This window comes from Apodemus sylvaticus, chromosome 21 (genome assembly GCF_947179515.1).
Source record: "Apodemus sylvaticus chromosome 21, mApoSyl1.1, whole genome shotgun sequence".
In the NCBI taxonomy this organism is placed as follows: domain Eukaryota; kingdom Metazoa; phylum Chordata; class Mammalia; order Rodentia; family Muridae; genus Apodemus; species Apodemus sylvaticus.
Window position 1 is genome coordinate 23,327,340 of NC_067492.1, and position 25,720 is coordinate 23,353,059.

Consider the following 25,720-nt stretch of genomic DNA (forward strand, 5'->3'; position numbering starts at 1 on the left):
CCTGCTCCACAATGTAGACCCCTTTCCTCTCCCAACCACACTGTTTGGCAACCCACATGTTCCTCTCCAGCATTCACAGGCAAGTCTGAACTTTCCCACCTCATCTGCCCAATCGAATCCTACTGGAGTGCGGGAACCCTGCCTGTAACTCAGCACTTGGAAGTGTATGGAGGAAGAGGCCGGCCTACCTACATAGCAAGTCTGAGGCCAGCCTGGGCCACACCAGCGCCTAGTGTGTAAAGCAAGCACACAAACACAACCCACAGGGAAGCACCAAGTTTTTTCTCCAGAAGTCCTGAGCTGTGGAACCGTTCTCTAGCCCCTCTCATCCTGACTTTTCAACCTGCCTAGTCTGGATGTCACAGATGTCATAAATGGTTATGGTTACGGATGTCTAACCATAAAAACACAAAACTCCCATGAATACAAAGTGGAAACAAATAACAGGATATTTTCATTTTTTTTCTAAACTTTTTCTGTATTTTCTACTATTAAAATGACTCTGGTTTTTATACTATCAAGAAAAGCCATATTCTTTTGTAAAGACTGCGTACTCTGCTGGGGTGGGTGGGTGGGTGGGTGGGTGGAGGGGACAATCATTTCTTTTTCTTTTGTTTGTTTGTTTTTCGAAACAGGGTTTCTCTGTGTAGCCCTGGCTGTCCTGGAACTCACAGGCTGTTTGTTTTTCGAGACAGGGTTTCTCTGTGTAGACCAGGCTGGCCTCGAACTCAGAAATCCGCCTGCCTCCGCATCCCAAGTGCTGGGATTAAAGGTGCACGCCACCACTGCCCGCCGACAATCATTTCTAAAGTGTAGTTTTTTTCACATGTGGTCTCTGCCCTCAAACCCTCAGTCCTCATCAATCACTTTGAGCCTCTAAAATGATCACAAGCCAAGCGCCCTTCCCTAGCCTTGTCTGCCCATCCCATGTCGTGAACTAGGTTGGGACTGAATGGGAGAAGGCAGCCGAGCACAAGCCTGCATGCATCACTCAGTACTTTCAGCTCCTGACTAGGAATATAACTCAACTAGCTGCTTCAAGTTCCCGACTTCTCCCCAGTGATAACCTGGAACTGTGAACAAGGAACCCTTTTACCCCTAAAGTGCTTCTGTCAAACCGAAAATGAAACTAAGGCAGCAGTGCAGGTATGAGAACAGGGACTCAGAATTCGCCATCCATGTAAATCCTGCATGGGTGGAGCCGTTCCTCTGTAATCCCAGAACCTAGGAGCCTGACCCTAGGAACAAGATGCTCAGCTGAAATGAGCAGGATCGGCTGGCGCTGGCTCAGAGTCAAGTGGCCCTACATCAATATGTAAGGTGGAGACAGACGGAGGAGGACACCAGTGGCAGCCTCTGGCCTCCACATGCATGCACACAAACAGGCAAACCCAAACAGACTATCCTCTCAGCCTAAACATGAACAGACATGAACACTGTAGACTTCCCCACACCTACTGTTCCCTCCCTCAGAACAGGGCACTGGTGCAGTATGGGAACTGGCTTGCTTTTAAAGCGATGACCCCATCTGGCTTGAGGGGAACTAAATCCCCTTTGTCAATTATTTTGGCCAATTATAGATACAAGGAGAGATTTGCCAGAAATGTCTATGAAAACTCTGCTCCTTTTAAAAGAGAAAATAAGTTGGGATCGTGTTCTCCTGTCTGACATCCCCAGCGTCTCTTTGGCAGCTCTGTGCAGCCAGCAGAGGTATAGCCTTCAAAGGAAGGCAGCCTGCAACCCGGAACAGTAAAAAAGACTCATACAGACACGCGATAGCTCAGGAGTACTTCCTGCCTCACAGGAAACCAGACGTCAGTCCCAGTACCCACATCAGTCAGCTAGAAGCATGCATAACTGGACCTGACGCCCTCTTTCAGTCTGAGGCCAGCAATATGAGTACATGCACACTCGCGCACACACACATACACAATACACACACACACACACACACACACAAATAAATAAAAATAATCTCTTAAAAAAATTAGGGGCTGATAAAGTCAGTGCTCAAAAGCACATACTGCTCTTCCAAGGACCCATGCTTACATGCTTACATGCTAGATTAGGCGATTTACTGCCCTCTTGTGTGTGTGTCTGTGTGTTATGAACATGCACCAGGGCACCAAATGCCAAAGATGTTAGATTCCCCCTGGAGCTGGAGCTGTGAGCTGCCAGACATGTGTGCTAGCTCTCTAAAGAGCAGTACAAGCTCTTACTTATCATGAGCTATCTCTTCAGCCTATGCTCATCTTTCAAAGACATTGATAAAATCAGGGTGTAGTGGCACACACCTTTAATCCTAAGACTGAGGTTGGGGCCAGAAGCAGGTGGAACTCTGAGTTTGAGGCCAGTCTGGCCTATATAGTGAGTTCTAGGACAACCAGGACTATGTAGAGAACCTGTCTCAAAAAGCAAATTAAATAAATTAATAAATATTATCTTTATTATTGTGTGCATGAGTGTACATGTACCACAGAGTGCATGTGGAGGTCAGAGGACAACCTTGGGGCTCTATTCTCTCTTTTCATTGGGAGATCCAGGGGGTCAAACCTGGGTCATCAGGTTTCCAGGACTAGTCATATTTCTAACCATTGATCCATCTATTATACCATCCCAAATACTGTGAGATTAGGGCCACACTGTAGGGATGATAGGGTGGACAGCTAGAAGGAGTCTAAGAAGAACACATTCTACTGTTGACCTCAGGATTTTATGTGACCAAAACTTTTTAGATTATTTAAGCTACTATTGTTATTCATTTACCACATTTCCTGTTATAGTGTATACTATTTACATTTTCATTAGAATAAGATGATTAATATTTTATTAAAGAAAGAAGTTAAACTGATGTCATTTTAAGAGTGTTTGTGGTAGCTCAGATTGGACAAGATCTGTCAGAGGCCCAGGATGACCTGAACCCTGATTTCCCACTAAGCCATCTTTCCAGCCACGTAACTATTTTGTAAAACTCCCCAGGGATTCTCATACAGCCAAGTCTGAAAAAACACTGTTTCAGAGAAGGAGGAGGAAGAGAAACAACAACAACAACAACAACAACAACAACCCTGGAGAAAGGAAGCCCATGTGCCCCATCTCTATGTGTGGGGAAGCTGGTCATGTGCTTGGCATGTGTTTGTCAACAGACCAGGAGACCCCGAGGACCTAAAGGTCCTTATGTAAGACAGATGACACATTACCGAAGAACACAGCTTACCTCGATAGCATAGCAGAAGTCAGCCCCTGCAGTAACTGCCATCATCGACAAGAGGCCTGTGCCAGTGCCAATGTCAAGAACCAAGGCCGTCTGTCCTCTGTCTTTCACCCTGCTCACAGCTGCCCGGATGCCCTGGTAGTATTTTATATTCTACGAAAAAGGGAAAATGTCTGTCACGTTATCATAAGTAAGTGAAAATGTGCTATACAGAGGCGACCCTACGTCCTGTGTAGCCTCTAGATGTCAGCATTGCCAGCTAAGCTAGACAAGACTCCAAGATCACCAAGTCTGCCTCCTGCCCAAGATAGGTGACTCTCTCTCTGCCCTGTCTTCTATTCCTGTTTAGGAATGCTGGAGAGACTATAAACCACTGTCCTTTTTAATGGTATAGGAAATGGGGAAATTAAATGGCAGGTAGGAGCAGGGAGAAAGTATGTGCTTCCTGTAGGAATGCAGTTCTGACCAGGTTCCTGCAGGCAGCTGGTTCCAGTCCCTCTTCTCCCAACACCCCAACAAATAGCCTCCTGGTGCCTCAGAGCAGCACCAAAGCCTAAGCACTAATTCTCTGAGAGGTGAAAGCAGGGGCCCACAACAACACCGCCTCCTCCCCCAAGGCCAACGTCTGGAAATCCTAAACACCTGCTTCTGTCAGTCCCAGACCACAGTTAAACTTGTTTTATGTGCTCACTGAACACTGCACTAAACCTGAGTACTCTGGAGTGCGCTTAACCCCTGAGCCATCTCACAGCCCCAATAAATAATTTTAAAAATAGTTTTCACATACATTTATTTATCTTTGTGTGGGGTGGAGGATGTACGTGCACACATTATGCCATCTGTGTACATCACAAGACATTTGTAGGAGTCAGTTCTCTCCTCCTACTGTGTAGGCTCTAGGGACTGAGCTGAGGTTGCCAGTTTTGAGGACAAGCAGCCTTACCTGATAAGCCATCCTACAACCCATTTATAAAAAGGGGTTTTGGTTTGGGGTAGGGTTTTTGTTGTTGCTATTGGTTGTGTGTTTCTAAGTTTAAGCACTACATGTTGATTTCTTTTATTTCCCAGTGCTGGGTATCACTCAGGACCTCTCGTATGCTAGGCAACTATTCTACTGAGCTATATACCAGCCTCTAAAATAGTGAATGTTGATAAAATGTGAAAAAAACTAGAAATGTCATACATCAGTAATGGAAACACAAGATGACACATCCACCCTAAAAAAATTCCAACAATTCTTAAAATGTCAAGCATAACTTACTGGGGGCTAGAACCATGGCTTGCCACTTAAGATCACTTGTGACTTTTCTTGAAGGCCCAATTGCCAGTGTTCACGTGGCAGCTCTCAGACTGACTTCTGGGCTGTCATGCAGAAGAGTGTGAAGAGGAACTCAATGCAAGTTGAACAATGATTTACCAGTTACCAGTTACCAGTATACCAGTTACCAGTATAAGTATTTACCAGTATACTGGTAGGAAGACCAGTATAAGTTGATGATAGATTTCAGGCTCACACAAAGGGAGAGTTGTATTTCTGGCTTGGCTGACTGTATGGAATGTCATTTGGCCAACTTCCCTCTAAAGTAAGAAGGACCCTTCCTATATGGGTCACACTAAACTCAGAAAATCTCAACACATTACTACAATGATAAGATGAGGATGGTACATTATTTGTCTAGTCAAAAGCCAAGACTGCTTTTTCCCAATTAGCTCAGCAAACACACTCAGATATCTGATAAAGATTAACAGATCCTTTAGTATAATCTATACATTAAAGGTGCTCAAGAATGTCCTTTTAAGGCTAAAGACATGGCCTAGCAGTTAAGAGTGCTTGCTCCAGAGATATAACACCTTCTTCTGGCCTCCAAAATCCCTGCACACATATATATCTGCATAGACAACATACGCACTAATAAATTAAAATTGCTAGGGTTGCTGGTGCCTGAGTTTAATTCAGCATTCAGGAGGTGGAGGCGGAAGGATATGAACTCAAGGCCAGCTAGTCTACCAGTGAGTTCCAGGCCAGCCAACGCAGCACAATCAGACTGTCTAAAAACAAAAACTTAAGAATCTCGACTCTGTAACAGAGAACTGTAGGAGGCTTTCCTTTACGCAACCGTTGGAACACTATCTGAGGAAGGGTTAGCTGCTGCACGTGTCTTTACTCAGTGAGCCATCTTGCGTCTTCACTGTGGATGCACTGACCGTCTGCACCAAGCTCCCAGAGCCATGACTACCCCGTGCCCGCTACACTATAACCCGACTGTGAACCTTTTCCCTAAAATAGATTTTATCAGAGTATTTTATCAGGACAGGAAAAGTAACTAAGATATTATCATCATTATCAACTTAGTTGAAAACGATGGGTTTCAGAGTACAGTGTGATAGTGTAGACTTGTAATCCCAGCGTTGAGAAGCCAAGATCCAAGAACTCCTGTGAGTGTGCAGCCAGGTGGTTATAGTGAGTTCATGGCCAGCTTGGGGTATGTTAAGATATTACCTTCTAAAACAGGGGCAGCAGGTTCATTAAAACGTTTTCATACATACATGTCTGTACCTTGCTCACATCTGCCAGCACCCCGCAAACAACAACTCACTGTAAAATTAGAACTAGATGGCTCCACAATTCAAATAAATGGAAAAGAAAAACAAAACAGCACCCGAGAAAAAGGAAACACAAAATGTGACTCTGCAATGGTGGCTAAAGTGTACTTCACAACAGTGTCCTTAGGACCTCCACATGTGATTGAATGGACTCAGATTTGACCCTCTACAGCAGACTCGCTTTAACACTGAGCAAGCAAGGTTGACGAGGGCAGCACATGCTTTTTTCCAGATCACAAATCAATGGCAGAGGCATCATCACCAAACTAATTTATTCCTCCAAAATGACCTAGTATTCATTTAGTCTTAAAAATAAAAGAAATTTTGGCAATTTCTTTTTGACACATTTTGAAAATAGTGAGAGTCCTGTCAAGTGAGACAAGTAATAATCAAGACACAGAAAGACACATATTATACGTTTGGGACTGGTGTGCATAATCTACACAAATCAAACTTGAGAGCACAGTGATAACTATTGGAAGCTGAGGGGATATTAGTCAAAGGGCAGAAAACGTCTGTCACACAGGACGAGCGATTTCTCTCAACACTGTGACTGCAGTCAAATGTTAACATAGCACATATTCTATTGAAGGTAGATTTTAAATGTTCTCCACTTATCACCAAAGGGAAAATGTAAGCATGTAAATGACAGATTACAAGTTCTTTGATTTAATCACTTCAGAATGTGTGTATATGCACACACATACACACACACAGTTAAAACATTACATTGTACCAATAAATATACAAGACATTTACTTATTAATTGTACTATATACATGGATAGGTGTGCTTGTGCCTGCTTTCATATGCGCCCGTGCAGAAGATAGAAACTCGGTGTCTTCCTCTATCAAATTCCACAGTATTTGAGACCAAGTCTCTCAGTGAGCCTCAAGCAACTAGCCATCTACCCAGCCCTTGTCAGCTGTACCCTGATAAAGCTGAGAGGAACAACAGGCAGAAGCAGATGCAACATCCTGAAGACTTTCTATTATACCATACATCTCTCAGTATCACTGAATGTCCTGATTTCTGCCGGAGCTTCTGACTTTATAATCCAAGATTCCAAATCCCACAGCAGGATTATTATCGTCAGTCACGATGGGCTCAGCTTTAACCCCAGCACCATCAAGCCTGGAGGCAGGGAAAGGTGGCATCTCTGAGCTGGAGGTCAGCATGGCCATCCAGGGCTAGACAGGGAGACTTACAATATGGCTTACTTTACACTTACTCTGTCTTTGTCATGCAGCATGTCAGCATAGGATGACCTTAAAAGATAAGAAAGAGACAGTGAGTCAGAAACCTTTGCTAATAAAGACACGCATGAGCACATCCCTCCTATAAACGCTGTCCTCAATTGGACGGAACAAGTGTGTCAGCCATTTTTAAATATTTAATAGCCTGGTATGGTGGCTCAAGCCTGTAATCTCAAGCATTTCAAGACATTTGAGATTGGCTCAAGCCTGGTTCACACTGAGGAAAGAGAGTAAGTTTAAGGCTAGTATAGATTATATACCAAAGAAGTCTCAAAAAAACCTCTTTAAAAAACTAAGTGTTTTAAATATCACTCATCTTTACTCCCAGGACATGGAAGACAGAAGCAGGTGGGTCTCTGTGAGTTTGAGACCAACATGGTCTACATAGTGAGACTTTGTCTTAAATAAATAAATAAATAAATAATCTACTCATTTATTTGGGTCAGGGAAAACATCCAGCACGGCATATGTGTGATGGTTCAAACACAATTTTGTGGAAGTTGGCACTTTCCTTCTACCATGTGCATTCTAAAAATTGAGCTCAAGTCTTAAGGCTTGGCAGGAAGCACCTGTACCCACTGAGCCATCCTGTCAGCCCCCAAATTTTATTTTGTAAGGTTGGTTATCGTCATTGCAAAACATCATCTCAGAGCAGATGTTCTTCTCAGACCCCAAAGATGAAATTTGTGTCTATTTACCTATGTGCGTGTACATCTGGCTGTCAAAGGACATATACCTGAGACAGTTCTTTCCTTCCACATTTACATGGGCCCTTGGAATCGAACTCATGTGTCAGTATTGCTGGCAAACACCTTTACCCTGCTGGCCTACTTCACTAGCCCATCACAGAGAGCCTGTAATAGTCACCTATAACCATGGACATCCTGAACTCAACAATCCTAACGCATGACATAACATGGAATAATACATGTATGCCTTAGAACAACCCCATACATCCATACCAGTGAGAGGAACTGGGAAAGGATGGGTGTGTACATGTGAGGGTCACCAGGCTCTGAAGTTCACATCACTTCCAGGGGAAATGAGTGGGTAAACACGGTGTCACGGAGGGAAGGCAGAGCCATATTTTCTATTTCCTTTGAAATCACCTTACAGTTCTTCCTGTGCTACCTTCTTCCCCCCAAGCTTAGGAGGGGACTGGGGTTGCCACTCAGTGACAGAGTACTTACCTGCCTAGCATGCTTTAAATGAAGGGGAGAGTACAATCCTTAGAAACCTCACTTCAGTCTCTATGTTCCACTGTACTGATTAGTTTTTTGTCTCTTATTTTTGAGACAGGGTCTCCACTATCAAGCCCCAGCTGGCCTGGAACTGGATACACAGACCAGGTTGTCCTTCAGCACAGGGAAAGCCACCTGCCTCTGCATCCCAAGTGCTGAGATTAAAGATAGATGCTAACACCAGCTTGGACTGCTTAGTTTTAACTGTCAACTTGATACAACCTAGAAGCACCTGAAAAGGAAGTCAGTCTGAACAAGGAATTATCTAGATTAAGCTGGCCTGTAGGTAGTCTGTAGGGCAGGTCTTACCACAATTAGAATCACCTGAGTAGCTGCGCCTGAAGAATTTTCCTGATTGCCTTTGGATGGGGCGACAAAATACACCCTGACTGTGGGTGGCATCTTCTGGGAGCAACCAGATGAAAAGGGGTGTTTCAGAGGGAAGTAACTACTGGTCTTTAAAGTTGGGTGTCTTGAAAAGTTAGGCGTCGCAGAACAGCTGTCACTCATTGGGGGGCTATGAGCAGGAGTTACTTAGTCCACAAGGTGGGGTGCCTCAGTAGTTCCACTCTGACACCTGAAGCTGGGTAAGTTCTTGGAGAGTGGTGGGTTCATGTTCTCACTTGAAGGCTTGGAAACACTGGTTCTGCTGTTAGAGAAGGAAGCAGCAGAACAACCCGACTCACTGGCAAGAGGAAGAGCCAAGCAAAGGCACTAGTTTCTAAAACATCCTCCGACTTCATCCACGGCAATCGGGAAGATTCTTTAGGTGCAGCTACTCAGGTGATTCTAACTGTGACGCCTCAACACTAACCAACCGCAACACACACACAGCCACCCCACTGGCAGCTGATAGTCTAAAGCTGGTTTTCCTAGGTTTCCAGTGTATACTTCCAGTCCTGCTGCTTACAAAAATAAGCAACACATTTCACCCTATTCCTGACACAAAGTGGCATAATTATACACTCGCTTTTTTCATGATATACTGTGAAGCTCACTCCACCAGTGGAGAATGAAATGAAAATAAAGAACATATCTGTTTTCCCAGCTGCACCATATGCATTCCCCTACATAGATATACCATAGGCTTGCCTACCAATGTTGATAGACATATATGTTTTCGATGTTTTGATATTTCTGAATGAGAATAAACCAACGAAGCTAAGAATTAAAAAAAGAAATAAATAATTTTTTTGGTGTTAATTAGGATTGCAACCTAAGATAAATTCACACTGTTGAAAATGTGCTCCCTACCCATTTTGTATGTTGTATGACCATTCACGTGTGGGGGTACACAAGTACATGTCTGTAAAATCATATAAAAAGTGGAGGGAAATCTCCAGTCATCCTCTTAAGTACTGTCATTTCCTTTGAGTCAGGGTCTCTTGCTGGCCTGGACTAAGTTGGCTGACCAACAAGCCCCAGGGATCCTCCTGACTCTGAGGTGACAAGCAGGTGTCACCACACACACTTTTTGTTTTGTTTTCCTTAAGTTTTTGGAGACAGGATTTCTCATGTAGCCCTGGCAGTCCTGGAATTCACTCTGTAGCTAGCCTGAAACTCTAAGATCTGCCTGCCTCTGATTCTCAAGTACTGAGATTAAAGGCGTGAGCTACCACCACTTGGCTTAAAATGTGTATCCCAGGTAGCCTCCAACTCTTGACTCTCCTCTGTCCACCCCCTGTAGCTATTCCTAAAGCTTTTGACACCACAACTGGCTTGTTCTGTTGTTAATATTGATTCCAAGGGCTAGAGAGATGACTGAGCCATTAAAGAGACTTGCTGCTCTGGGTTTGATGCCCAGCACCCATATGGTTGTTTACAACCACCTGTAATTCTGGTTCCAGGAAATCTGATGACCTCTCTGGCCTTGGTGGACACCAGGCACAGGCAAACATGCAGGTAAAACACTCACACACACATATATATCAATAAATTTAAAGGGGTGGGGGCCCTGGTAGGGAGAACAAAGTGGATCAGAGGTCAAGGCCACTTTGGTCAAAATAATGAATTCCATGACAGGCAGTGCTAAAGAGACTCCATCTCAAAAAACAAAACATAACGAAAAAAATAAAAGAAAACTCAGGCCATTCTAGAAAGTGAACTACGGTCATACAACCCTTTTACCAACTGATCTGTGTCTCCATCTGCCCTACCTACTAAAAAAAAAATAAACAAAAAAAAAAAAAACAACGATTTAATATAGGTGCTAGATGGCTCAGCAGTTACAAGTTACTTCCAGAAGACCACGGTTTGATTCTGAGCACCCACATGGTGGCTCACAACTGTTTAACTCTAGTAGCAGAAGGTTCTGCTGCCCTCTACTGTCTCAAAAAAAAAAAAAGCCAATAGATGATATCTCAAAAAATATTTTATCTTTAATCATACATGTATGAGTATGCCTGTGAGTGCAAGCGCCCAGTGTCCCGAAGGGGCGGCAAGCCTTTGGGAGCGATCTTCCGGAGGCTGAGCTGCCCACCGTCTTAAGTGCAGCACCGTCTCTCAGGCTCACTCGCCACTGCCTGGTGTTAGCAAGCCGCCAGAGCGCACCCTCCTCACGCCTGCGCACTGCTGTTGCTAATGGCATCAGTAGTCGGAACTTCCTAGCAGCCAGCCCTAAGTAACTCCCCTTCCCGAACATCTCTTTCCTTCCATCCTAACTTTCCTTCTGGCTTTGCTTCAAGCCTCCTCAGCTAATCCTGGTTTCTTACATTCCTTATATAACCTCTTTCACTGAGATGCTGCAACGTCTCTCAATTTCATCTTTACCAAGCTCTGCAAATTCTCCACACTCACGCTTCGCTTCCTTCTACCTCTAGCGTCACGGGAATGTCTGGACCATAACACCTCTCCTCTCAGGAGGGCGTCCCACCTACCCAGCCATCTAACCAGGAGAAAACCTTGATGCTTCTTCAACTTCCCGTCTTACAGCATGCAGTGGGTGACCCACGCTGCTCTCCCTCTCTCACTCCACTGCTTCCACGTTAGGACTGCAGGAACCACTCACCGTTCCTCTCTCCAACCCACTTTTCCACAGTCCTCTTAGCAAGGGTTCTGTTCTCCTAACGTCTCAACTGCTCGGAAAACAATTTCCAGAATCTTCTTCAAAACTAAATTAACATCGGTGAGCCCGAAAGACCTGTAGCCAACTGAGAGGCAACCCTTGGTACCTGGCAATTTCCTGGTGGTAGTCATAATGTTCATCCTCCTCCAGCCATTCCAGGGATCCCGTGGTTGGATTGGCACGACCACAGAAGACCTTCATGGTGTGAGCTGGTTCTTCAGCGTTTGCACAGAAATATGGGCTTGTCAGTTTACTTCTTAGGAATAGATCGTGATACCAGAAACCTAATCAATTATCATGCCTAGGATGGAGGCAAAGGACAAGAAAACAAAGAGGAAAAAAAATCAAGAAACAGACAAAAATGTCAACGTTGCTTATGATTTTTTATTAATGATAACACAGAGCTTCCATTTCCGCTCTGGGGAGGCAGAGACAGGTAGATCTCTGTTTAAGTTCAAAGTCAACATGGTCTACCCAGCAAGTTCTAGGCCAACAAGAACCACATAGTGACAGCCCATCTCAAAGGAAAATTAGTGAGCATTTTGATATTTCTAGCAAGAGTAATTTCATTCTGTATACAGGATATACCATCAAAATCTATAATAAAAGCCAGTTATGGTAGTTCATGTCTACAATCTCAGCACTTAGGAAACCAAGGCAGAAGTAACTGAAGGTTGATGCCAGCCTGGGCTACGCTGTGAGACCTTGTTATAAAACAAGAACAAAATACAACAACGTGATGGTGCGTGTCTTTGATTCTAGCACTGGAAAAGCAGAGGCAGGAAGATCTCTATGAATTCCATGCCTGTCAGAACTACACAATGAGATCCGGTCTGAAAGGGAGAGGAAGGGACTCTACAGTAAATATATAATGCAGTTTGGAAGGTTTAACACTTTCCTGAAATTCCAGCATAATTAAAAGGACCTCACAAGTGCATCAGGGTCCAGCCCTCAAGTGAAAGCAAGGGAGAAGGCAGGGTTAGCCAAGCAATGAGCTAACATTAGTAAAAGCGCAGAAGCGGTTATTCCTCGACATAAATCTGTGATGTCGCTAGGGTTTAACTAAGAATACACTTAAAAATGCACTGAGGGCCAATCCAGAGTTTTTAATCAAAAGCATGTCCACCTAGGGTACACACACTTATGGCACTGCTCCGGGCAAGTGTTGGGAACTGAATGGTTTTCAACTACTCAGAATACCGACTGAGAAAGCCACCCCGAATCAGAACCGCCTGAACGGTTCCGGGACCGAACCGTTCCCGGTTGGGTTGGAGGAGCTGCATACACCTGAGGTCCGGGTTTGGGTGGCTGGGGCGAGGCTTCTAGCACAAGTCCTGCGCCTCTGACCCTGCTCTGCGCTTGGCGACAGTGAGAAAGAACAAACACCCACGCGGACTGCTGTGGCAGACCTGTTCAAGGTGCTTGAACAACTAACTCCACGTGGACTCCGGAGAAGTCTAGAAGATAAGGATACCGGAAACCAGAATATTCCCACGCCAGAGCCCTAAAAATGAGGCCCGAAGACTGACTGCACCCAGGACCAGCCACGGCCCTACCTCCCCAGCATGCCCAACAGCTCACCCACAGTGGAAAGCACTCCACACGCCGCCAATCGCGCGGCCATTTTGCCTCACCCACTGGGGGCGGGGCGTCGGGACGTCGAGTGACGTTTCACGAGGCTCCGCCCTCTGTAGAACTGGATACAAATCCCGTCGCTCCCCGCGCCTTCCCACAGTACCCCGCGATTGCAGCTATGGAGGCCGGCAGGACCGCAGTGTTGCGCGTGAAGCGGAAGCGCAACGCGGAGCCCGCAGAGGCTCTCGTGCTGGCTTGTAAACGCCTCCGGAGCGGCGAGGTCGAGTCGTCTGCTCCGGAGGCGCCAGAGGATCAGGAGACAGCGGCGGAGAGAAATGTCTTCCAGTTGGTTGCTACCGTGCGGTCCCAGGTATGAGAAAGGGGGATGGACTCTGTGGAAGCGGTCTTTGAACGCTGCCCATATACAAACAATTGCTGAGGCAGTCATTCTTTTCCTGTCGCTCCTCAGGAGGAGCCAATCCAGCAGCTTGTGCGAGCTGCCCTGCGCCCATCCCGGAGCAGCCAGCTGCGTATCCGGCGCGATCTTCGTGCTTCTGTTCGCGAGGTCCGTAAAGAGGGCCGCTACAGGGTAGTCTCCAGCCACCGATCCTCAGGAACCTCTAACAGTTTGGAGCCTCAGTGTGTGTCAGAAGCTGTCAGGGACACTGGCTTCCAGTTGTTGGACCTGGTCCACGAGGAGGAAAACCCAGAGGCTGCTGTCACAGACTGCCGAAAAGTGAGTATGTCTGCTCTGCTCCCAAAGGCAGTAAGTAATTAAGAGCATACACACTGCAAGCTGGAATGGATGATCCACTCTAAAGATTGACCTCATTTTACCTGTTTGATTTTTGTTGGTTTTGTTCTGTTGAAATGGTTTCGCTGTGTAGCTCTGGTTGACATAGTACGGCTATGTAGCCCAAGCAGGCCTCTGACACACAACAGTTTTGCTTCAGTTGCTGGGATTACAGGCATATGGCACTCGCACCCCTTATGATTGGTTTTCTTTCTTTCTCTTTTTTTTGTGTCGTAAACAGCTTCCTTCCCAGCATTTGGGAGGCAGTGCCAGGTGGATTTTTTTTGGCAGTTCCAAGCCAAAAAGGACTACATTAGTGAGACTACATAGGATTGACCAGGCCTTTAATACTCACTAGGCATGGATGGATAGATCTCTTCTTTCAAGTCTAGTCAGAGCTACACAGTGAGAACGTGTATCAAAATAAAAACAATTGATGTAGGTCTTTTGAAAGTAGATTTGGCTATTTAAAATATGTACAGTATTTGGAGATGATGTTAAACTTTCATTGCTACAAAAAAAAATGAGGTAAATATGGAAGAATTTTTAGCCCACAATTTTGGAGGCTTTTGGTGCCGTGTGTGGTCAGCCTACTCCATTACTTTGGATCTATATTGTGGCAGAATACAGGAGTATGTAATAGAGCAGTGGCCAGTAAGCAGATATAAGAACAATGCTAAAAAAAAAAAAAAATTAAAGATTTCTGTTTTCCTAATAAACATACTCCCAAGACTTCACCTAGATAGGCAATTCAACAAAAGTCAAAAGACAGTGTTGCTTTCCTGTTACTGTGCTAAGTATTTGTTTGGGCTTTGTAGGGCCTAGGGAGTGTGGCTGGTCTTTGCTACTTTGTGAGTTCTCCCTACCCCCTTTCCTCCCCATATCACTTGATAAGAGGGGAAAAAAATAAAGGACAGATGATAAGGATCTCTGAATCTAATTTCTTGTTTCTTCTTTGCTTGTAGCTGTGTTTTGCCACTTGTGGGGGTTTTTCCCCCACCCTTTACCCCCCACCCTCACTTCACCTTCTATTACTAGATAGGAAAGAAGAGAGAGAGATCTTTGAATCTAATTTCTTTCTTTTTGTTTCTTGAGCAGGACTACTAACAATTTGCCACCAACCTCCCTGAAGATGGGGCCCTAGCATTTATGTATACCCCCTGAAAAGTTCCCAGAATTCCAAATGCCACACTATCTGCAGCTGGCAAAAACCACCTCTGCTAGGGCATGAGGCAAATCGTAGTCAGCTGCTTTGGACAGCTCTATGTAGCCCCACATCCCCACACCTGGGATTAAAGCAAAAACATATTCTTATAGTATTTCTGTGTTTTTTAAAGAAACCAAAATTCCAGAATTGTTACTACAAAGGAGCAAACTTGGGTCAAGTGTTCTTCCATTGAGCTATATTCCAAACGTGGTATTTTCCTTTACTTAGTCTTCACAAGAGCTATGAATTAGATACTTTTCTCGCCATTTTGATTTTACTTTTTCAGAAAGTTTTTATTAGTGGACATTGGTTATTCAAAGTAATCGTTTTTATTAGATTTTGTATGTCTTTATTAGGAGTGACATCTATACTGTCACTCCTGATGAACCCTGATTATTCTTTTCTTACTATGTTCTTTAAGTGTGTATGTTCCGATTAATTTACTTGAGATTGCTTATAGAAGTGTGGGTGAGGAGTCTCTAGCTGTATTATTTACCTGGGCTTTTCTATGCCTGTATTTGTTTGTTTTGTTTTTGTGAAACTATGTAGACTAGGCTGGTCTTGAACTCCACAGAGATCTGCCTGCTTCTGCCTAAAGTACTGAGATTAAAGGCTTACACCAGTACACCTCCAATTGACTGTGTGCTGAAAGTTGTGTTGGTAACTAAACATTACACAGACTGATGAAGCTGGAGGTTCCTTATGAGGTGGTCCATGTAAAACAAGCATAGTACTTCGGAAAGAATTTAAGAGTAATGGTTCTGAACCTTCCTAATGCTGCAACCCTTTATACAGTTCCTCTTGTGGTGATACCCAGCCATAAAGTTATTTTGCTACTTCATAACTGTAATTTTGCTACTGCTATGAGTTGTAATGTAAGTATCTGATATGCAGGATATCTGATATTGCAACACCCCTTCCCCCAAAAGGGATTACAACCCATGGGGTTGAAAACAGCTAATTTAGAGGCAAAACAGCTGGGAAAGAAGGCATGGTAAAGCTCAGTCTCTGCATTTCATAGATTACAGGTGACTAAGCTTTACATTATGGTGTGGAAACAGATCTAGCATTGCCGTATCATGCATGAATTTGTTTTTTCTAGGAAAGATAATTTGAACCTATAGTCAGTGGACCACAACACGTTTCTTCCCTTCCCTTAGTTGACTGACATGCAGCCCTCAGGTGGTGTTAAGTGTTGGTGCTTTTCAGAATCATTTATGCTGTAAATATAATGACTTGGTGAAGTTGAGTAAGGGCTTATTTTCTCCAAGGTTACCACCATTTTTCAAATGCAGAAATGAAATACTGTGATACTGCTAATAACTAGTTCAAGAGCTAGGTGTGCACGGGGCTCTAGGCGTGGCTCAGCAGCTGACTTGCTCCTTCATCTTGAAGATTCCCAGCACCCACCTATGGAGCCTTAAAACTGCTTGTCACTCCACTCCAAATGGAGTAGAATCAACACCTTTGATACCACTGAAGATTGGAAACATGGAAAATACTTGTGGTTAACAATGGAAAATGGTCTGTATAATATAACTGAGAATATGGGTAAGCATATATGCAAATATTAAAAATAATTTTCCTGCCGGGCGGTGGTGGTGCACACCTGTAATCCCAGCACTCCAGGAGGCAGCGGCAGGCGGATTTCTGAGTTCTAGGCCAGCCCAGTCTACAGAGTGAGTTCCAGGACAACCAGGGCTATACAGAGAAACCCTGTCTCGAAAAAAACCAAAAACAAACAAACAAAAAATCTTAATGGCTATTTAATTTTACTGGACTGGAGAGTTTGCGTACAGGTTAAAAGCACCATGTTCTTTTTGCAGACTACCTGAGATCAGTTCCCAGCACCCACATGACAACTTACAACCATCTGCAACTCAGGTCCCAGGGAACCCAGCACTCTCTCTAGAGCAGCACATACACATGATGTGTATCCATACATATAATAAGCAGAACACTCATACACATTAAACAAAAGAAAAAGCTTTAAGGAGTAAAAGCCTGTACAAAAACTTGTTTCACTAATTCCTTTGTGACTTTAGAGCAACAGAAAATTGCCCTTGATTTGTATATGACAGCACCAGTCTCGCTCTGTGTGCATGAGTCATGGAACAGTCCTACTTTTGTATGGTTGCTCTTTGCACCTATGTAGGTTTCTTTTGATGAACTTTGAGAGGGGCCATCTGGAGTATTTACACATTCACCTGTGCTACCTGGGTGCCTTTAGAAGCTGGGAAACATCTTAACCTGGGCCAATTCTTTTCTGGAACCTTTGTTTTCAACCTCTTCTTTCTAGCAGAAAGATTATAGGTGAGTCCATTATTATTGTTGTTGTTGTTGTTGTTATTATTACATGTAGGCTATTATTATTATTACTACTACTACTACATGTAAGCTATTGGTCAGTCAATTGAGTCAGATGACACATTTTAACAGGTTTTGCCAGGAGACCTGTATGTGCATATGGGTCCCAAAGGAAGAACATAATAGCAAAGAGTACTCAACGACCCATAGAAGCAGGTAGAAGGAAACAAGTGTGTGAGGATAGCAATCTTGAATACTACTACCTGCAATCCCCATGTTTAGGAGGTAGAGGCAGAGGGAAATCTGGGAGTTCAAAACCTGCCTGGTCAATATAGCAAGTTCCTGGCCAGCCAGGGCTATATAAAATGAAACCATCTTAGAACAAAAAAGCCATCTTGAATAGGGCATAAAAAACTACAGGCCTTCGTTTACCTATTCCTTAGAATCCTTAGAAAGAGTCCTCATTTGAGTCTTAATCTCTGTCATCTGGTTTCTTTGTAGGCATCTGATCCAGATGTGATCCTCTGCAATTCTGTAGAGTTGATCCGTGAGAGGCTGACTGTATCCGACGATGGATCCCAAGAACACCACGAGGAACCAAAGCCCAATGATGACTATGTATATGACATTTACTATATGGAGATGGCCCCTCCGGGGTGGATTGAGAACATCCTGTCCGTGCAGCCCTACAGCCAGGAATGGGAACTGGTAAGGTCTGAGAGGAGAGGGCATAATAGGGTACTTCTGACTTCCTCAACCCCACTGCTTGTGTTTTTAAAGTTTAAAATAAATTTTATTTAGTGCATATGCATGGTGCATGTGTGGAAGCCAGGACAATTTGTTTGTACCACATGGACTCCTGGGATGTAATTTAGATCATCAGGTTTGGTGGCAAGTACCTTTAACCGCTAAGTCATCTTGCTATCTTTTTTTTTTTTTGTGGGGAGGGGATGGGATTTGAGCTCATACAGTCGTACAGTGCCTTCCCTGGTGCAGCAGGCTCTCTCACTGAAACTAGAGTTTGCCAATCCCAACTAATCTAACTACAGCTTACTCCGGATTCCTGTCTCTACCTCCCATTGTTGGGATCTCAGATAGGCTCCCCAGCCCACCCAGCTTTTACATGGGTACCAGATATCCGAACTCTGGATATCACAGTATAGTCCAGGCCGGCCCTGTACTTAGCAGGCCGCCCCAGCTTTTCACTTGTGGCCATCTTAATTGCCTCAGCTTCCCCAGTATTGGGATTACAGGCATGTACCATCACACCTGGCTTCGGACTCCTTTCCTGATAAACATTGTTCCAGTTCTTGTTTTTGCTTGGAAGGAAAATTCTAAATCCTTTGCAGAAATCCTGGTTCAATACAGCAAATATGTTGGACTACTTAACACTGAAAGTTCTGTTCACAGCCTTGAGACAATAAAATCAGACATGAGTAAGAACAAAAAACTTTATGGATGTTTGCCTACATGAATATCTGCACATCACTTGCATACTGGTGCCAAGAGGCCAGAAGAGTGTAACAACATCTTCAGGCAGTGGAGTTTACAGATAATTGTAAGCCAACATGTAGGTGTTAGGAATTGAACCCAGGACCTTTTAAAATATTAAGTGCTCTAACCACTGAGTCACCTCTTCAGCACCCAAGAGCAGAAACATTCTAAATTTTAAGAAGAGCCAGAGTTCCTTGCATACATTTTTATTCTAACACTTAAGAAGCAGAGGCAAGTGGGCCTCTGAGACCATCCTGATCTCACATAGCAAGCTCCCTGCTAGCCAGGGCGACATAGTAAGTCCCTATCTCAGAAAAATGAAAAAAGAAAATTTTCCTTAGTGTCCTGACTCTGTTTTCTAAAAATGTCAAGGGGCTTTTTCCCCCCAGTGGATGTGTATATATGTGTGAGTCTATGTATCTGTCTGTCTGGATCTGGGCCTAAGATTACCTAATCTCTAGTAAAGCAGAGTCAGGCAAACTTTTCCTTGTATGCCTATTTTACATGGTACCTTTACTTGAATCTCCCCAAGATGGTATCGCCAGTAGCTTCCCGTAAGGAGCATAACTTAGAATTTGGACTTAAACTCTTATTTATGTTGAGATGTTCAGGTGAATGATGATGAGCAGTCAGAAGATATTTATGAAGATGAAGATGATGAAAACAGTGAAAATAATTGGCGCAATGAGTACCCAGATGAAGAAAGCAGTGATGGAGATGAAGATTCCAGAGGTGGGTAGCAACCCAGAGGGAATGGGACTGGTGGGAGTCAAGATTGAGGTTGAAGGTGTAATTAACTGATGGGTATGCTTGCATATGGCTGCCTTTCCCTCTTTATAATAAAGAGGAGCTGCTGGGGAAAGTACTGACTGGGTTGGAGAGATGGTACAATGGCTAAGAGCACTGGCTAGTCTCAAAAAGATGTGGGTTCTGTGTCTAGTACTGACATGGCAGCTCACACCCATCCTTAATTCCATTCAATTCCAGGGAACCTGACTCCCTCTTCTGACCTCTGTGTGTACCTGGTATATATACACACATTCATGCATTCAGGAAAAACACTAATACGTTTACAAAAATAAGAAAATTGGATATAGTTTAATCCCAGCACTTGGGAAGCAAAGGGAGAGGGGTATCTAAGCTCTCCTGGGCTAAAAGGTGAGTTCCAGAACACCCAGGGATACACAAAGAAACTCTTTCTCAAAAAGTAAACAAAAGGTATTAACATATCACCCAGCAAGTCTAGCAACATGAGTTGCTATAATCCTCTCTGTAAAAGGAAAACCAAGTTGTCATCTTACCACTACACGTAACACACACACACTAATTTTTAAAAAGGGATAAAGTATTTATATGGCTCAAGTAGGACACACCTGTCATCCCAGCACTCACATGGTTGAGGTGGCAGAGCAATGAGGTATAGACAAATCTTGAAATAAAGTAGGGGGAGGAGATGATTTAAAAAGAAAAACCTGGGCTGGAGAGGTGGCACTAACTGCTCTTCCAGAGATCCCGAATCCAATTCCCAGCAACCACATAGTGGCTCTTAACCATCTTTCATGGGTGTGTCTGAAGAGAGCAACAGTATACACTGCACTTACCTAAAACAAATAAACCTTTTTTTTTTTTAAAAAAAGATTTTTTAGTATTATATGTAAGTACACTGTCTTTAAACACACCAGAAAAGGGTGTTAGACCTCATTACTGATGGTTGTGAGCCATCATGTGGTTGTTAGAATTTGAACTCAGGACTTTTAGAACAGTAAGTGCTCTTACCCACTGGGCCATCTCTCCAGCCCCTAAAACAAGTAAGTCTTAAGGAAGGAAGGAAGGAAGACAGGAAGGAGGGAGGGAGGGAGGGAGGGAAGGAAGGCCTTTCACCCCTGATCATTTAGCTGCTGAATCTGATGATCCAAGTTTGATTCTCCCAACACCCACATAACAGAAGAACTGACTCCTGGAAGTTGTCTAAATTCTTTATCATCAGTTTTCTTTATGAGCAAGTAGTTTATAACGGAAAATACAATCTTTTATCTCCTTGTAGGCTCCGATGAATACAACAGCCTCAGCGAGGAAGAAAGTAGCTGCAGGCGACTGGTGTGGAACAAATACCCTTCAGATGTACAAAAGGAGTTTGGCTATGAGAGCCCCCATGATGTGGATTCAGATTGATGGCCTGCTGGTATTTGTAAGATTCTTCCACAGGCCTTTAAGGCTCTGACTGCAGAATCACCATCTTAGGATTCCTAACTGAACATGTGGAAAGAAAAACTTGCCCCAGCACAGTGAGGACTTCCACTGTAAGTGATAAGTGAAGCCAAGCATGCTGGGTCATTGGAGAGTTTGGGAGCCTAGAAAAGCAGAGAATGCAAGGCCAGCCTTTAGGCTACACAGTAAGTTTGAGGCCAGCCTGGGCATTCTGTTTTTTTGTTTTTTTTAAAGAAAGCAATCTTACAATCTAGAAAATAAAATGATATAAAACCTCCATCCCTGGTGGTTTTTCCATTAGGCTCAGGCCTAATGGAGCTGGTGGGAGGAGGGAGTGCCTGCCTCCCAGTGAAGTCTGCTCCCTTTGATGGAGATGACCTCTACAAGGACAACCACCTGCCTTGAGCAATGGGAGGTCCTGTGTTTCCCCAACCCCTTTAGACTCTGATAATGGTTATAAAGACTGCTATCACCTTTTGGCAGTGGTACCAAGAAATAGTATGTATGAATGTGATACTCTTTAATTAAAAACTTGACTTTTTACACAGAAGCAAGCAATTCTTTTTTTAAATCTGATTGTTTTAGGTGTTTCCTCATAGCAAAAGGAGAAGTTAGTGAGATAATGTTTCAGAATTAATTTTATACATTATAGGCTATGTCAGCTGGTATGTTACTCCCTCATTCTATGGTTTCAAGACTGCCAAAACCACCATGTGTCCAAGTTCCTTACATAAGATGACACAGTATGTCCACAAAATCTATGCCTATCTTCAGATTATAAAAATCTAATGTAAACACTAAATTATCACAACTCTTTGGGAAAATGATGAGAGTAACTCTGTCCATGTTTAGAATAGGCACATTTCCCCACAATACATTTCTTTTTATTCTTTTGTTCTGGTTTTTTATTGTTGTTGTTTGGATTTGGTTTTTTTTGAGACAGGGTTTCTCTGTATAACCCTGACTGTCCTGGAACTCACTCTGTAGACCAGGCTGGCCTCAAACTCAGAAATCTGCCTGCCTCTGCCTCCCAGAGTGCTGGGATTACAGGTGTGCGCCACCACCGCCCGGCTCACAATACATTTCTTTACATCTACAATTAGTAGATTAGTAAATGCAGGGTCCACAATTATAGAAGGACCTACTATATCATCAGTAGGATACTGTCACCAGAACTTAGCATTCATTTCCCCTTACTTGTTTTCTAAAATCTCAGCTACCTTAGTCATAGATACAGTATTGTCCAATAATTTCCCAGATCATGTTCTGTGTATGCACTGTACAACTCTGGCTTTTGAGCACTTGAAATATGATTAGGACAACTAAGAAACCTCAAGAATTTTTGATTGGGGAGGGAAGCTGCCCTGAATTAAAAGGGATCCACCTACCTCTGCCTCCCTAGTGCTGGAATTAAAGGCATGAGCCACGACAGCCAGCATTTTTTAATGTAAGTTGCAGTCTTGCCTTAATCTTCCAAGTGAATCCAAGTGGGAAAGTGATGAGAGTAAGTCTGTCCATGTTTAGAATAGGCACATTTCCCCACATGTAACATGTGGACACTTACCAAATTGGCTAGATTTACTTTTTTTTGCAGTCAGTGCTCCTAACCGCTGAGCCATCTCTCCAGACCTGAATTTTCATTTTAACTACATGTGACTAGTTACTGTAGTAGACACTAGGTGTCAGGAAGTAAAACTCAACATTCGGTTCAGCAAATGCCCTCCTTTCTTGTGATAGATCCATGGACGTTAACACAGATGTCTTCTTCCCAATACTTACAAGTTCATAAGCCTCTACAACCTCTATTCTTTCACTTATCTACATATCTACTAGTTATTATACTTGTCAAAATGAGCTAGATTGTATATTCAGGTGGTTATTGGAACTAACCGAACCAGTCAACAAAACTATCTCAGTTACTCTGTTATGCGTTATCAACAAACAATTCAGTGTTTTGAGCAATAGGCAGCAATATGGTGTATCTAATGCTAGTCATCTTGACCTGTAGGCATACAAGCAGGACTGAAATTCTATTTGCCACTACAGTGTGCTCACAGTTATGCTAATGTTGACATTAAAGGCCCGACAACTGTACCTACTACAAGAGGGGAACAAACTGTACCACTATAAATGGGATTAGCACAGTAGGAGGTAGATTCAAAGAGACAAAAGACCTGGTGGGAAGAATCTCACTATCAAGCTTGAATGCTGTAGAAGTCTGGCTTCTTTCCCATAGAAAGGGTTCCTGGGGGAAGCTGTGTTTAGCTCAGAAACTAAAAATGCTATATGTCAAGTGATGAGAACATGGCTTACTAATCAAGTATTAGAGCACCTTTAATGTTAGGTCCCTGCTTCTTCCAGAAACCACTGGAGGGCAGCAAATTCTGGGGATTAGCTGGTTATGGGCCAAAGACCACTGAAACCTGGGTCATAACTTGCTTAAAAGCTTTGCTCTAGCAGAGCCTTGGGATGGATGCCAGCTTAGCTCAGAAATGAATCATGTTTGTATGGTTTAGGCAAGTCAGTCTTTGCATAAAACTCCTTATCAGACAGGATTCCCAACCCTTGACAGTAGGAATGTCACCCTCACAGATACATGCCCAGAACCAATGGCAACCGTGATCATACTCCCCTAAGTCTTTATTGAGCAAGCATATATCCAAGGTTACTCCTGTGTATCTAGGGCCAGTTGTGTACTGGGAGACTGCCACATAGTTATCTGTATTGTTCACAAACTCTAAAACTTAAAGATGAAGTGTCCACCACAGTTGCCAAGACAGCACAGCAGGTTCTTCTGTGTCCAAGATGGCAGTGGCTAAGGGCATCAAGATGTAGACCTACTGCTCACAAAGCTCCAAGCCTGTTGTTTTGGCTTTAACTGGCAGCCTAGTCCGATGACCAGAATTAGCCGTTTCTACCCGTTACCAGGAGCCAGGTTGAAGTTGAAGCTGTTTTCTCCCACAGTTTTCATCAGTCTTCACAGGGAGAAAACAGTAGATGCACAAGTACCAAGCGTTTGCTGAGACTTCAATCTTACCAGCCCTTGGACAAGAGAAGGCAAGAGAAGAAGGTAAAACTGTCCCATTACCCAAAATGGTTTGGAGTGTAAACGAGACTGGTGGTTTCAGAAAGATAATGGCCGCTTCCAGCAGAGCGGGCGTCCATGAGTCCATACATATAACAAACGATTTGATGACTTGAATCCAGGAGTCCATTGACAACTGAGAAGTCAGGTTATCTACCTGAACTTTGCATAACACCTTATGCAGAACATTCCAGACCTCTTGCAGTTCATACCAGAAATCCAAAGATTTATTTTATATCAAGTAGAACAAAGATCTATGGTCTTAATAAAATAAAGGATTGTCCTCCAAAATAGCAGTATTACCAGATCTCGGACTATTGAAGTTGCTCATCTGTCCTTGCTGGATCTGAGCCAGATGATAATAAAGTGACTTATATACATAGTAAAGTATAACAGGTATATGATGAGACAAGATCTTGTCTGATCTTTCCAGAGTGGCTACCTAGAAATTATGTAGCCTCAGTTAGCCTCAAATTCAAACTCCTTACAAGTGTTCAGATTGTAGATGTGTACCACCAGGCCAGCTAAGATTTTCAAACACAATTCACTTATTGCATCCTGTAGACAAATGATCACTAATGGTTTGTTTTAACTGGTATCCTGGATTAAGTATCATTAAATAATGAAATATAGGAGTTGAAATTTGGTGACAGTGTGGCTCATCCAGGCAGTAGAGATGCTCCCCTCAGCTGGAGTTGTGAGGTTTTCTCTCAGCCCTTGTTCCAAGGGCTCCACAGCACCATGGGATTCAGCTAGGAAGGGCACAGTCAAGTAGCCCAGGCAACTTCCTTTAGAAGCTCACCTCCTTGCCTAAGGATCCTGATCATACTGCTAATACCATCTAAGCAAAGTCAGACCCATAGTACCTCCCTGAGGAGATGGATATACAGGATGAGATCCCAGATACCCCAACATTCAGACCCACAAATTAGAGGACTTTCATGCCTCGATACTCAACAGTCTTCTCACCAAGCTTACTGTTTGCTCAAATATGAAGTTCCAGGGAGGGAGTGTTGTTCCTCTTGTGGAATTCAGGAAAGGAGGCACACATTGATCCCACGTCAGTTAAAGACTTGCTGTTCATGATACCCAACAAACAAAACAGACAATACCACGCTCTCCTCATGGAAGAATTTTGAGCCACAGGAAGAAATGGCAGCATTTCAGACTTCTAAAAATCAATTAGCTGGACTTGGTCAGAGGAAAACTTCCCATGAAGGAGTCCCACCGTAGACTCCTGGTTTAAAGTACAAAGAGCTGTCTGTCCATCAAGAGCTAGAGCCGTCAATCTAATTCCTTCAGGGCTGCATCTACTCATCAGAAGTAAAACTAAATCAATGCCCCGCCCCAACCACCCCTCCCACTGAAGTCCCCATCTTGGCTGGCCTGACTGGTAGCTTCCCATAGCTTACCAATGAGAGAGCATTGGCCCTGAGCCCCCTTACAGAATGTGGGCCAAGAGGCTCCTTTAATTCAGAAGGTTTAGAGAACTGGTCTTTGGTGGCTGTGGTCACAGCCTTATGGGCTTCAGGGAATGACATCTCTGGCTTCTAGTCAGTTTTCCTCTCAACATTTTTCTCTTCAGCTATATCTAGCTCAGTCAAGACGCAAAAGCAAAGCTTCTGGGTTACTCTGGTGACAGTAGCTAAATGAAAATAAGAAGCACAGGGTT

General features: G+C 43.6%; 3 protein-coding genes across 8 annotated transcripts in view; 1 reads left to right on the plus strand and 2 right to left on the minus strand.

Moving 5' to 3' along the window:
- The window catches only part of Prmt7 (protein arginine methyltransferase 7), a 37,800-nt gene extending 24,749 nt beyond the window's left edge, over positions 1 to 13,051 (minus strand). Inside the window, exons 1-4 of one of the 4 annotated variants that reach the window (XM_052166126.1) lie at positions 12,961 to 13,051; positions 11,486 to 11,680; positions 7,050 to 7,086; positions 3,218 to 3,367 (exon numbers count right to left, since the gene is read on the minus strand). In XM_052166126.1, coding sequence (XP_052022086.1) covers positions 3,218 to 3,367; positions 7,050 to 7,086; positions 11,486 to 11,580 — 282 coding nt within the window. In that variant the 5' untranslated portion in view covers positions 11,581 to 11,680; positions 12,961 to 13,051. Of the gene's footprint in view, positions 1 to 3,217; positions 3,368 to 7,038; positions 7,087 to 11,485; positions 11,681 to 12,788; positions 12,808 to 12,960 lie in introns of those variants that run through there. The other 3 variants (XM_052166127.1, XM_052166128.1, XM_052166129.1) reach the window with 3 other exon arrangements.
- A 41-nt stretch (positions 13,052 to 13,092) lies between these two features.
- On the plus strand, positions 13,093 to 21,242 carry Slc7a6os (solute carrier family 7 member 6 opposite strand). Its single transcript, XM_052166137.1, has 5 exons — positions 13,093 to 13,324; positions 13,424 to 13,690; positions 17,763 to 17,969; positions 19,367 to 19,487; positions 20,800 to 21,242. The coding sequence occupies exons 1-5, from the start codon at positions 13,133 to 13,135 to the stop codon at positions 20,925 to 20,927; spliced, it is 915 nt and encodes a 304-aa protein (XP_052022097.1). The 5' UTR covers positions 13,093 to 13,132; the 3' UTR covers positions 20,928 to 21,242.
- A 2,343-nt stretch (positions 21,243 to 23,585) lies between these two features.
- The window catches only part of Slc7a6 (solute carrier family 7 member 6), a 31,262-nt gene continuing 29,127 nt past the window's right edge, over positions 23,586 to 25,720 (minus strand). For all 3 annotated transcript variants that reach the window (XM_052166135.1, XM_052166133.1, XM_052166136.1), the window contains one exon: positions 23,586 to 25,693. In XM_052166135.1, the coding sequence (XP_052022095.1) occupies positions 25,599 to 25,693 (95 nt within the window). In that variant the 3' untranslated portion in view covers positions 23,586 to 25,598. The remainder of the gene's footprint in view (positions 25,694 to 25,720) is intronic.

What these genes read in the sequence shown, in the direction of transcription:
- Slc7a6os (XM_052166137.1), top strand. Translation starts at nt 13,133, where the DNA reads ATGGAGGCCGGCAGGACCGCAGTGTTGCGCGTGAAGCGGAAGCGCAAC. An exon ending in TTGCTACCGTGCGGTCCCAG is followed by an intron (nt 13,325 to 13,423) that starts GTATGAGAAAGG and finishes GTCGCTCCTCAG; the next exon opens with GAGGAGCCAATCCAGCAGCT. An exon ending in CTGTCACAGACTGCCGAAAA is followed by an intron (nt 13,691 to 17,762) that starts GTGAGTATGTCT and finishes GTTTCTTTGTAG; the next exon opens with GCATCTGATCCAGATGTGAT.